Source organism: Colias eurytheme, chromosome 2 (genome assembly GCF_061535395.1).
Source record: "Colias eurytheme isolate Ceu_HAF_F1 chromosome 2, ilColEury1 Martin Lab GWU primary, whole genome shotgun sequence".
In the NCBI taxonomy this organism is placed as follows: domain Eukaryota; kingdom Metazoa; phylum Arthropoda; class Insecta; order Lepidoptera; family Pieridae; genus Colias; species Colias eurytheme.
This window is the reverse complement of record NC_142981.1, coordinates 10,565,514-10,579,430: the sequence shown is the minus strand read 5'-3', so window position 1 is coordinate 10,579,430 and position 13,917 is coordinate 10,565,514. Positions and strand designations below refer to the sequence as shown.

General features: G+C 33.0%; 2 protein-coding genes across 3 annotated transcripts in view; both read right to left on the bottom strand.

The window, feature by feature from the left end:
* Positions 1 to 3,533, bottom strand: part of LOC149910661 (uncharacterized) — a 113,751-nt gene extending 110,218 nt beyond the window's left edge. The window contains exon 1 of the mRNA XM_090116005.1: positions 3,281 to 3,533. Coding sequence (XP_089972131.1) covers positions 3,281 to 3,362 — 82 coding nt within the window. The 5' untranslated portion in view covers positions 3,363 to 3,533. The remainder of the gene's footprint in view (positions 1 to 3,280) is intronic.
* A 6,353-nt stretch (positions 3,534 to 9,886) lies between these two features.
* On the bottom strand, positions 9,887 to 12,947 carry TfIIB (transcription factor IIB). 2 transcript variants are annotated; one of them, XM_090108265.1, is made up of 5 exons: positions 12,910 to 12,947; positions 12,603 to 12,713; positions 11,595 to 11,895; positions 10,842 to 11,198; positions 9,887 to 10,126 (listed from the first exon to the last, which is right to left on the bottom strand). In XM_090108265.1, the coding sequence occupies exons 1-5, from the start codon at positions 12,924 to 12,926 to the stop codon at positions 9,965 to 9,967; spliced, it is 948 nt and encodes a 315-aa protein (XP_089964391.1). In that variant the 5' UTR covers positions 12,927 to 12,947; the 3' UTR covers positions 9,887 to 9,964. The 2 variants fall into 2 exon arrangements, with proteins under 2 accessions (XP_089964391.1, XP_089964398.1); XM_090108272.1 differs by having other exon boundaries at positions 12,812 to 12,931.
* Positions 12,948 to 13,917: the final 970 nt, after the last annotated feature.

Genomic DNA, 13,917 nt, shown 5'->3' with positions numbered 1-13,917 from the left:
CAAATTTCCTTATATTGTCTTCAAGAATGTTTCTCAACATTCTGTTACGACGGAACGTGGCAGAAACTTTTTAATATAAAGTTAGTGAATGTTATATTTGACTTTTGAAACTGTCCACGTTATTTGCTAAAGTATTTCTTTTCAGTTAATAATCACAATAGAGTGGTATATTCTTCATTAATTTATTCTTTTTTATTTGTTATACAAGCGAGCTTGCCAACATTATTGGACTCATATAAGTGTAAATGTAACAAGGAATAACAATATATTATATTGAGCTATGATAGAGCTGCGAAGCTAATAGTGTTGAAATCTCCTTATTTCGGAAACCGATGAAACGGTGCTACTTCTGTTCCAAGTTCTATGGGATGTTCCGTTCCTTCGAACTACAAGAAAAGGGACTGAGCTGAGTAGGTAAAATGATACGTCATACGGACCTTCGTTGCTTCCAATCATTGTATGAAACACAATAACAATAACATGGAACTATTTCAAGCCTATCTTCTGTGGAGGCGTGGTACCTTCCCCGGTGCAAAATCGCTAGACCAAAGTTTCCATCCAAGTTACTTTGTATGTTTAAAATCAGCTAGTTATTTATACATATAAATTTACTTGCGACAATAACTATTGTGTAACCTAGGATCGAAATACACCACGAGGTGGACCGCCTGACATATGTAATAACAAACTAACCACAAAACGCATGAAATTATTGTAAAGTATAAACTTTGTAAGCACTGCTGTGCTCAAGTGTGCATGAAATATAGGCGTGAATACATTTGATAATATGATACGGAGAAATATTTGTGTCATATGTGTTAGATAATTAAAATGTTTTACAGATTATTATTACTAATAATTAACTTATAAACTCCGTACAAACTTGGTAGAGCAAGCAAAAAAGACATGGGTTGTGTTTGTTTATCGATTCTGGACTACAGGGAAAACGTGATATCATAATACAAAAAGCTATATTGTTTTTATAGTAGTACTTAACATTTTTGTAAAGTTAACAGAACGCTGTAAATGAAAAAACTCTATAATATTTTATTAAATAAATGTATTCGTAGGTGTACCCAACAATACCTACAACAGCAGTTCAAACATTTCACATTAAACTGTTATTGTATCCAGGATATGGACAATAGTCAATACTTGTTACATAACAGTTCGTGTGTAGAGCAAACTCCAAAAAGCTCAACATATCAATGTTACCATGGAAATAAAACCTCGAAAATAGTATAAAAGATCAGCCCTTGTTCCAAATATCCTTTCTATGGACCGTTAGTTTTGCAACCCTTTCCAGACTAATTATATCTGTTTCGCTTTCACAGCCAAATTACAGCACCGATATGAATGAAATTTGGAATGAAAACAGTTGACCCAGTGTCAAGTTTTTTCAAAACATATTTTCAGGGAAGATGAAAGGCCTGTAGTTTGGTAATCACAGGTTCTAAATACAAGAAACGATTACAAAGTAATATAATAAAGTGTCAATTACCATTTTATACGCAAACCATTCAAATAACTCCATTAAATATCTAGTTATAGGTAGGTAGGAAACAGAGAATTCTGCTCTATATTCCACAATATTAATTTAATTACTTTAAATATTAAAATCCGTTTTCAGATGATGCGCTTGCGTTGAAGCTTAAAGGTAACAAAACAATATCAATGAAATTATGACACTTAATAAGAATGTAACCTTTAAAAAAATAAATTAGATAGAGCTCTTAATACCAACCTTGACCCCTTTAGATTATAACTTAATACATATCATAATTACAGCGCTTAAGATTTAAGTACCTACCAAAGTACTAACTAGATAACAAGTGAAAGCGCGTAGCACTCAATTAGCTAGAGTAAGGCTGCTCAACCCTATGCCCGCGGGCCACAGTATGGCCCGCGAACGAATTTCAAATGGCCCGCGGGAGCAAGTTCGAAAAAAGCTTTGTGTGCAAAAGACATGAAGTTGGATGATGTTATGGATCCAGTAGTACGTTGCATAAATTACATACGTGCAAAAGCTCTTAATAGACGTGAATTCAGAGCTTTATTTGAAGAAGAAATCGGTGAATATGGAGAGTTACAACTGTACTGCGCTGTAAGATGGCTTTCAAGAGGAAAAATGAAGAAACATTTCTTCAACTTGAGGAAGCAGGTCATAGAATTTTTAGAGGAAAAAGGGGCATTACCTTTGGAAACCGAATTACTGAAGAATACATCCTGGTTGAGTGATCTTGCATTTCTTGTCGACGTTACGGATTACCTTAATATTTTGAATCTTAAATTACAAGGCAAAGATTGCACACTTCCAACTATGTTTACTATGATAAGTGGATTCAAAGCTAAATTAAATATATTTTTAATGAATTTAGCCACAGAAAATATTGACCTTTTTCCAACACTCAAAGATTTGAAAGAAAACCTCAATATCGTCACTATGAATTGCTCTAAGTACGAATTTAAAATTAGATGCTTATTACAGTCGTTTGAGAGCAGATTTCAGGATTTTGAGAGTAAAAAACCAAATATCCTTATGAATCCTTTCACAATCAGTTTGAGTGAAATAATTAGTTATCCTGCCAATATTCAACTGGAACTCACTGAATTGCAAAATCATTTTGCGCTAAAAAACCTTTTTGCTGAAAAAATATCTTCGAAACCTCAAAATTCTTCAGATGACTTTTCAGATTTTTGGAAATTGGTACCAAAAGAAGACTTTCCTGCAATAACTGACCTGGCTTTGCAGTTCTTAAGTAGCTTCGGATCAACATATGCGTGTGAAAAGGTTTTTTCAAGTCTTACTTATGTAAAAAATAAATACCGCACATCACTCATATTTCCGACTTGCTTTTACTATCAACGTCTGATTTGACGCCTAATATAAAAAAGTTATTAGAATTAGAGCAAAAACAATGTCAGAAATCACATTGACCAATTCTGTGTTTGGTCAATGTGATTTCTGACATTGGGTATAAGATGCTCTTTGTTTTATTTTTTCAATAAACAACATTATGTTTTATAATACTGGAGTTTAATTTTATAAGCCTCACTATAACTATCTAAAATAGGAACCATCAGTGGCCCGCCAAAGATTTCTGAATCTTCTGTTTGGCCCAACTGTTAAAAAGGTTGAGCAGCCCTGAGCTAGAGCCTACGGAGAACGGGCTACGCAACATAGAGCTAAAAAGATTTTAACATATTTTCTATAGAAATATCAAAACTAAATATGAAACGTATTGAAAAAATAAAATAACACTGGAGTAATATAACTTACCTATCAATCCATCAGTTACACAAAAATATAAAGCCATACACAGCAAACAAAACAAACATCGCGAACGAAGCGTCTTCAACATTTTTCCAAAATAACATCCTTCACGGACATTTTCAACACAACAGCACTTAATTTTCTGTAAACACTACACTTAGTAAACGATCGGATTAAGTCATTGGCATTTTATATTGGATTTACGTAACGTACGTGAATACGCGCGCCGTTTGGAGCGGCAGCGACACAACCTCCCCCGTCGAACGCTATAATAATACTAAATTTGAAATTTTTTGTAGTTCGCTCATCGCAGTTCGTGCCTCGTAGTCGTAGTTACACTCGTAGCGCGTAGCATTTGGAAATTCCGCTACACATTGATCGTAGTTTCAAGAATTTTTCAGTTTCGGAATTTTCATTGAATTAATGCATTGTGTAATTTGATTGACTTGGTGGTAACTATCAAATTAGTACACTACTTCTATACACTGGACTGACTCGATACATTATCTTGCTTGTGGTAGAGTCACTAAGTTGGAGAAATCATCATTAAAAAAAAGTAACACAAAAAGCTGTATCTATTTATACTAGAATAGCTAGTTTTGACTTAGTAATCAATATAAATTCTGTTAATACAATAAGTACATGTAAAACTCTTATAAAATTTAAAAAGTAGAGTCCATAGCGATGCGCTTCGCAAAATGCACTTAATTTCTCTATTAATTAAAACGTTACGTCAACACTCGTAAAACAAATGAACTCACATCAAACCTAACATAACAGTAAATATTTGAACACGACAACCGTTTGAAATTTTCGGACTCAAAGGTTTGACCCCAACGTACGTGTCCAAAGTTGGCTAAAGGGTCGATCAATTAAGGACAGTAGTGTTTTGTGTCATAACGGTGCGACCACACACGCGCCTTTCATTAAAGGATGCATTAAAATCATCGTTTTAAGCAGCTAATTTCTGGTAAGTGTGCAAGACTTGTGTGGTCTGAACATTGTTATGAATTTTTATAGTGTTAAATAAGTCGCTTAACTACTACCACAATGTGCAAACAATAAAGCTGCATAGTTATGCATTATGAACGATACACTTTTACTAAATCTTTTGCGTTGTGAACGTATACTCGTGACTGGCGACTACAAAACAAAATCATTAGTTTTATGATTTTTATAATTGTATTATCCTTTTAATTAATCTCATGAACGCATTTTGATGACGACAATTTTCTTTTTTTTTTTACTTGTTGTAAAATTGATACATTTACAGCAATCAATTAATATTTGTCCTTCTAAAAACAACCTCCCTAATTAATCCATCTGTAAAACAGTAGGAGGAAGCAATTAGACGTCCGCAGTGACCCCTAGGTACTAAATGTAGCCAATGATTGCAATGTGCCATTTTGAACGAGTTAATAGAGATTGGACATTTCCAGGCAGATAATTTACTTGTATACAAAAATAATTGAATTGCAATTTTCGGCTTAAAAGTTCAACTTATTGTACATTCTAATTATTACATATATAAAAAGGCTTGACCGATACTGGTAAAGTAGGCAAAAAGAAATAAATAGGGTTGCCCGTAAAACTGATTTCAAGTCTTGAATTGTCAATTCTAACACACTACCTAATTAAAATACAGTGCGTTCACTCACTTAAAGGTGATTTAAGCTAAATGGGGCTATTCAAAATAAAAGAAGAGTTATTTTAAAATTTTATTCGATCTCGTTTCGTAGCTAGAGTTCGTAGGTAAAGTTGTAATGTCAACACTCAACACTTTATACCTTCAATTTCCCTATTTGTGTAAAATAATTTATTTCAATACTAACTAATAATACTTTAAAATCAAACTCTAACAAAAATATTTTCAAGAACACCGCCAGTTAAACTCCATCGTTTATTAGATCTATGTCACGATGCGCTCCGTGTATGTATGGCTACAGATAATACAATACATACTTACCTACGGCATAGAGACGATAAACGCATTATAACTGTGACGCATAGATGAGTGCCGACATTAAAAAAAACACACACGTAGTCCTGCGAACGGGCTACTGTCGGCGTTATCAAATATACCGCGTTGATCACTCGAATTCTTGAAATGCCAATGCCGAAAGATTTTTAAAATTGATTCAGGGATTACCATAACAACTATCATGCTTATTCCGAATGCACTCATGCATAACAAATAACAATTCTATTAAAATAATTCGGCTGCATCTTTGAAATAATTTGGAAAATCCAAAAGTGCACGCCTCATAATTTTTTTTTAATAAATATTTATTAATTATTATTTTTGTTTATTTAATAACAATTAAACCACATCGAATCAGACCCTGAAAAATGAAAGGGTTCTATTCCTGAGCATACTCAAGCGTAAGAGAAAAAAAAAAGACTCGATTAGTAAAGTATTTTGGTCGCTATCGTGTTAACAAGAAAAAGGATCCGCACATACAGACACACGGACGTCCAAGACAGAACTTTTTTAAACTGTTTTTTAACTAGTTTAAATAACAAAAATGACATCAAAAATATCATGAACGTTAAAAATAGTGTTTTTTCTTAATATGTGTGTGTATGTATTATCTTACAAGTGCAATGTATGATACATAAAGACATTTTAAGTTTGAAAAATCAGATGTTTTGCGCGAAGTGACAGTAGTACCCACCTCAACGCTTCGCTTATGAGGCGTGCAATTGTTATGGCAGGAAATGCCGGAGCTTATTATTTTCAGAAAATTGTTTTTTGAAGTGAAAACTTCTTTAGCGGCGTTGAGCACTTTTTCGTGACGTGATCGAAAAAGCGTAAGACGGATGGATATCCATAATCAAACATGCTCAACGTTAATAATCAATTTTCACTTGTGCCGGCACTCCCGGAGTGCAAGTTGCAACCCGTCTTTTCTTTTTTCTTTTGCTAAACTTTTTATTGGAGGTAATATTAATTTAATTGAAAAATTAAATTAAATTGACATGATTAAATTAGTATCAAATCATTTTTAACACTTGACGTTTAGTCTTGATAATATCAAATAATAATACTTAATATAAAATAATTTCTTGTTCCCCGACGAGTACAATTTGGAGGTCTTCAAGAGGAGAGTGAACAGGTACATTTTAGGGAAGCGCGCTCCATCTTAGGCCACATCTCAGCTTACCATCAGGCGAGATTGTGGCCAAGCGCTCCCCTATTGTATAATAAAAAAAAAAAAAAAAAAAAAAAATTTTCCGTACACATAATTTGTTTGTATTTTTGCACTATCCCATAATCTTCTTGCATTTCCTTTCCCGCCAGGTTGCCTGGTAGAGATTGCTGTTTAGCAATAAGGCCGCCTTTTGGGCAAATTATGTTTTGTATTACTACTTCCTTTTGTATACTATTGTTTGATCATATTTTGCACAATAAAGAATTATAAATAAATAAATAAAATAAATAAATATGTGTACGGTTACGGTACTTTAGGTCCAAGTTGAAAGGATTTAATAAAATAATTTTTCCGTACACATATTATGTGTCTTTCAACTTGGACCTAAAACAAGAAAAAACTAACCAATGAAAAACTCATAAATATTACTTAAATCTTTATTCATCATCCTTATTCTATCAAATTAATATACAACTTATAATTAAAAAAGTGGTCAAGTTACAGAAGTAAACAACTTATTGCAAGCTAAGATATACAGTAATACTAAGGTCGTGAACATTTTACTATGATGTATGAAGTTTTATTGCACGCCTCATAAGCGAAGCGTTGAGGTGGGTACTACTGTCACTTCGCGCAAAACATCTGATTTTTTTATTTATTTCTATTGATAATAATTATTCGCAATAATTTGAGACATAATACATGATAACGTAATACCAAAATATTTCAAAATCATTAATTTCGAAAACCATTTACTTATTTCGAAACAAAATGTCCTTCAAAATATTTGCGTAAACATGATAACACATTTTATTGTATGATATTATATAAATTCAATTATTTATAACCCATATCTATCCTTGTGTCAATAATAAGGAAAACTATTCCAAGTTTGATGAAACTCTAACAGAATAAACATTTTAAATAAAATTACGTCATCTATAAAAAAGTCACATAAACTACGTGTGCGAAAGACTAAGAAATTAAAATATACTAACAAAAAATAACAATGGTTTAAATTATTGTACTAATAATTATTTAAATTTAAATAACATAGCATTTAATATCGAAAAATTGGAATTTCTGACCCTTATGTATTGTCCTATCACCATAACCAAAGAACTTAGTAGAAAAATGTTGAAGAAATCTAGCTTTAAAATCAAGGAAGATAGAGGTCATTTTACAAATTTGTTCTTACAGTGCGTTTACATCAGACGAACTAATGCTCACTCTAACCCCACTATGTCAAATTTATTATAGTGTAAACAGGCGTAGAGCATTATTAAGCTATTGCATAGCTTCTATCGCGGGCCTTGAGCGCGGGGACAGAATCGAGAAATTCCGTAACGAAAAAACCTCACGCTCCCCACTCCGACAGGCTCGGATGTGTGGCTTGAAGGCATGCTATGCAATAGCTTTACCGCGGCAGTCCCCGAGTGCCACACGTCTTTTTGTTCTTAGTGCGTTCGAACAGATTCTATGCAATGTTCTAATACTAAACAACACTGAATACGAGTTTTCGTTCACACTAATAACGAAAGGATGCTCTTGCTCTATGTTCGATTGATGTAAATGCACTGTTACAGGCAGTGCCATCTAGCGGGTAATGTAATAAAAAATATGTTTTAACAGGCGGCAGGTAACATTAACGCTGAATGAATGGATGGGGTAACTGCGCATACCATTTACTCAAATAAATATCTTATTCTATTACTTCTGCGCAGATTCAGGCCAGCGCTAAAGAAATTTGCCGCCAATTACCCTTAAATGTTTTAATAATTAAATTAAATGGCTTATTATAACACGACCTGTCACATATAAATATACAATATGTTTTATTCTTTTTGGGTTGCTCTATTTATCACTATTTCTATATAAAAAACAACAATTTCGTCCGCACAGCTATAACTTTAATTTAGTACAAGCGAGTGTCATAAAAATGTAGGTAACATATTGATCGATTATTACAAGAAATTCACAAAAATGCTAGTTACAATAATATCACTATTCGGTCAGACTTTTGTGTTGAACTAATTATTGTTTCACTCATTATTTTATAATCCACGATTACTTTAATTGTTTCGTCGCACGCACACAAATTTAACGCTTGGAAGAATATGACAAAAAACATTATGTACTGTTGTTACACACTCAAAATTAACAAATTTGTTTTGTTATAGTTGTGATATATTTATAGTTTTTAAACAGCCAGGAATTTTATTTATTCCGTAACAATCGAATCCCTAAAGAATTGTAATATATATTGAATATAAAGCTTCTATCATAAGTATGAAAATCTATCATACATGTAATGAAAAATCTGTGTATGTTGCAATGTTTACGAACTTTTATGCTTAATTAATGTAAAAATAAATATTAATTCTCGTGCCATTCAATTAAATACAATAAAAAAAAGCTTTTTTGTGATACTGATTCAATATTTTATAACTTTGTGATAGTGTGATACAGTTTTTGTGAAATTCAAACAAATATATCAACATATTGTGAAACTTTTGTAAGAATTACGAGTAAATCTTATTAATTAAAGCATTTTGTAATTTATGCATATTATCAATAAACTTAATGTTAAATTAAACATAATCTCTAAATTTACAGTCAGTTAAATATTCTCTAGGTTAAGATTAGAAAAAGAATCATGGAAATAGTGCCATATTAAACTAAATGAAAAAATTCAAACAATCAAAAATTATTTTTACACTAAATGAAAAAATTCAAACAATCTAAAATTACTTTTACAGTTTATCTTCATTTTCAGATGATACAACTACATCTAGGACCATATTTTCTCTCAAATGCGCTTCTGGAAGAAGTCTAATTGAATAAATAAATGTTTGAGTTTGAGTCTTATCTAGTTTCATTTAGAGCCATGTATAAGAGATCTGAAATATCAAATTTTCCTCTCCTATTCCACTCCATGGTTCGTAAAAAATTAAAGATTTGAACTAAAAAGTAGGGATGTAACGATACATGATTTTGCCGATACGATACCGATACCGATATTTGTAATAAAATATCGGCGATACCGATACAGATACCGATATCGATGGCTTGGTAGAAAAATAAATAGTGACTTATGCATAAAAGTTACCAAAATTTAACAGAGACTCAACTGTAAATCGTATTCTTTTAAATAACAATGCCAAATCAATAAACAAGAAAACCATTTATTTTAGTATTATTATTTTGCAAAGTCAGTTAAACTTTAAGTTATACACATACAATCAGTTCCTAATAAAAGTTTACTATTGATAGAGTTTTTTCAAAAAACAAAGTGCGCACGCCGTCGGCCGCCGCATCGTTCATTGAGCGCGGTTTTTTGAATTGTTTGATATCGGTATCGGTTGTTATATAATCGGCGATACCGATATATCGGCTTGCCGATTATATCGGCCGATATATCGGTATCGGTATCGTTACATCCCTACTAAAAAGTATACAATATTTTAAATGAAAATCTTGAATCAAAACCAGCATTATCTTACCAACTGTAAATATAAAGAATAAACAGCACTCAAAATTACATTTGTGGTAGGAATTCAATAGGTGTAGCGAACTTGAAGTCCTCTGGGAACAGTTTAGACGCGAACGGATACATCAGTTTGTACGACTGTCTGATTGTCACATCGGCCACACCCGCTATGTCACCGATTTCCTTTTGACTGCGCTTGTCTTCGGATGCCTGGAAGTAATAAATAGGAATTACTACATAGTATAAAACAAAGCAGACCGCCTCCTTGGTACAGTGGTAGACGCGTGAGCGTAGAACCGAGGGATCCTGGGTTCGATTCCCGGTGAAGACTAAGAAAAAAAAATGTCTCGGTCTGGTAGGACACAGAAGGCTGATCACCTACTTGTCCCTAAAGAAAACCGATCAGTGAAACAGATGCATCTGCCCCTTACCCCACTAGGGGACATGGGACTTCACTTATAAAACAAAGCTTCGCTTTCTCTGTCCCTATGTGTGCTTAAATCTTTAAAACTGCACAACCGATTTTGATGCGCTTTTTTTTAATAGATAGAGTGATTCAGCAGGAGGGTTTAAGTTTATAATTTATTAGGTTTTAGACAAAGCGGGCCGGTAATCTAGAAAGATAATAAATTAATTTCAAATACAATTTCATGTGTAAGTAATATAAATAAAGGCTTTATTTTCTTGATTGTTTATTTTTACGCATGTTTTATCTATGTATCTTTGATAAGAGCATTACTTTTGTGAAAGTAAAGCAAGTGAAAAATATTAGATAGAGTTTAAACTTCACAAACTTATAATACATCAATGAAAAAATTTGATTAATAGATTCTGTAGCAAGTCAACTAAAGTATGCAAATCCGAGTGCCCATTACTATTAACTTCTCTTAAACCCTATGAAAACAATAAGTGTACATGTACTTACTTGTGACGCCATATAAATAGCAGCCGCTGCCACTGATATAGGACTCCTGCCCGATACAATATCCAATTCCCCGGCTTTCCTCGCAATATGCGTCGCTGCTCGTTGCACCGAGTTCGGAAGACCAAGGTTCGAACAGAACCGAGACATAAAGTCTGCTGTTGTGATGAGATCAACAGATGTTTCAAGCGCTTTAAGGATTAATTTGAAGCATCTGCCGATTTCCTTTTTGCTGATTTTGCTGACTGCGCAGATCTCTTTGAAGGTACGAGGTACACCTTCTTGTCGACACGCTATATAGAGACACGCGGAAGCTATAGCGTCGTTCGCTCTGCCTTTTAGATTTTTGCCGTCATGTACCTGAAATTAAATGTATTACTTAAAAATATAACGCTAAAAGTGTGTTTATAATTGTCTTTTAGCCGTGCATTTGAATAATATAAAATCCAAATTAAATGTTATATGTTACAAAAAAAATAGTAAAACTGATAGGAATAAATTTAGTTTTGTCAATTATTATGGCACAACTATTCAAGGCTACTGAGAATGTAACAAAATTTTCACAATTTTTAAAATAAAGAAAGTGAACACTATAATAATCTCATTAAATTAAATAAATATTTTCAAAATAAACAATGCACAGTGCACACACATTCATATTTTCCCACACCAAATTGTTACATCATGTGAGATTAACAAACAAATGATGCAGAGATAAAAATATCACACTCCAAGTAACAAAAAGTAATATAATACCTGTTTAAACAAATTATTAGCTCTGTCTACAATAGTCTTCGGCAGATTAATTCTATCTGCCATTGTGTTGATTTCTCTAAATGCGTTTATAAGTGCTCTGTCCGTGCTGCTAATGTTTCTTCTGTTCTGATACTTGGAAACCCCGAAACTGTCGAAGGAGGCATCTCCTCGACCAGGTCCGATGATCGTGGAGAGGTCACCACCAGAGAGCAGTGGGTTTTCTGGTCCACCAACACGAGACGGGTCTACGCCAGACTTTTCGTTGCTAAATGTTCGCCATTCAGACCCCACGTCTATTACTCTGAAAATTGTATAAATCTTATATATAAGTTAACAAAATAAATATAACTGTGTGTTTATAATTAGCGGTCCGCCCTGGCTTCGCCCGTGGTACATATTTCGCAGTAAAAAGTAGCCTATGTCCTTTCTCGGGTATCAAAATATCTCCATACCAAATTTCATGCAAATTGGTTCAGTAGTTTAGGCGTGATTGAGTAACAGACAGACAGACAGAGTTACTTTCGCATTTATAATATTAGTATGGATTTACTTGAAGAACTGTATATATGGTTATGTTGTAATAGAAAAGAGTTACAATGTTACTAATAATGAGTTTGTTTATAAATTTGAATTAAAGGAACATGCATATGGATCAAAAATGTTTTTATGCAATGAGGTCATTCTACAATTGTGTAATGTTCAATGTATTTGTATATTCAATAAAAAAAAATAACGAAATGCACTTTTGGACTTGTATTTGTGAATAATTTCAATTACAATTTACAGCACATATTGAACAAAAGGGGTTTTTGTTGCACTACTTGTCTTTCACCAAGTAGGTATATGTGCAACAATAATTTATCTTTCCAATACCTTATAGGTGTGTTTCTTAAGTATAAACCTTTAGGTTTAGTTAAACCAAAATATTTTATTCCACAATCAATAGAATTTACTTTCACACAGTCTACAGAAATTTCAAGATACGAAAAAGTAAAAAGTAAACATTACCTATCCCCCACGACGAGGCCGCATTCTGAGCATATCATGTCACCCGCCCTATAGTCCTCAATGAGCGGGGCATCTGGATGAGCATAGCACACCACCTTATTCGCTTCGATTCTAAAAACCACAAAGGAAAGCAAATGATCAGTTTCAACATCAAAATCACACGACGACCCGCTTTCACAATCACATCGCATCCACACTTATAAACTTACGTAGCATAATTTTAGCTATTAACAATATTCAACGATATTATACGCAAATTTATTTGTCAGATAATGTGCGTGAATAAATAGAAAACAGGAAAACAGACCTCGACGTGCTCGCCATGATTGATATTTGGTGATTGTCAAACTGAAAAGTGAAAGTCATAGACAACTTTGTAAACATTTTGATTGAAACCAAAGATTAAAAATTAAAAATGGAAATTGTCACAGGTTAAAAAAAAACAAAATTCCTTATGGTTGCATTAAATACGCTATGTAAAATTCTGATATATATACATAATTATTTTATTTTTTGCATTCAAACAATCAAATCAAGGAGTAAGCACACAAATTAGTTTGTCTGTAAAATATCACTTATTTAATACTGCCATCTGTCGGACAAGTTATGGTACTAAATAAACTTTTTAGTCTGTAGATGGATGGTAGATGGCGTTCTCAGGCGAATTCTGAGTATTTTTATTGCTGAAACTTGAAATTTCGTACCAACTTGGGACAACGTAAATTTTATATAATTTATTAATTTTGTTTCCTTGCAATTTATATTATATTTTCTTTTGTTTAGGGCCTATTATGTATGGAGTATGGACCCAAATATGGACCCAAAAGCTTAAGTACATTTTATATACTTACTGGCCACTGTATACTTATAGGCCTGCATTCAGTTGAGAAACAAAAATACCTACTGTACCTACTTTCATGAATGACTGTATTATTGAGTCAAATGCAAGATTTAATTATCGAGCATGGTACCACATGAGTAGAAAGACGGTGGTACATCGCGATTAACATCACGGGCAATAAGAAAATGGTGCCTCAGTAGGTACTACAATCCTCTGCGTCGACGATTCTTTTTAATTGTTTTTATGCAGGACATTTATGTACCTACCTACTCAATTATTACAAACTAAAAAAAATAATGTAGAGCCTTAGATTATTAAGTTGTCGAGCGCATGCCGCCATTATTTCTATTTTTCATGACGACACTTTATTAGATAGATGAATGTTGCGTCGAATGTTTCGTCACGACGATGTTTTTGGAAAATAGTAGATTTGATAGGAAAATACTAGAAAATTTTCTCGTCATAAATGTTTAT

Bases quoted from the DNA above. Each gene is read 5' to 3' on its own strand.
- TfIIB (XM_090108265.1), bottom strand. The intron at 11,896-12,602 runs GTAATGTTTACT...TACAATTTTCAG, and splicing joins GGCCTCGTCGTGGGGGATAG to AGTAATAGACGTGGGGTCTG. The intron at 11,199-11,594 runs GTATTATATTAC...ATTTAATTTCAG, and splicing joins CTAATAATTTGTTTAAACAG to GTACATGACGGCAAAAATCT.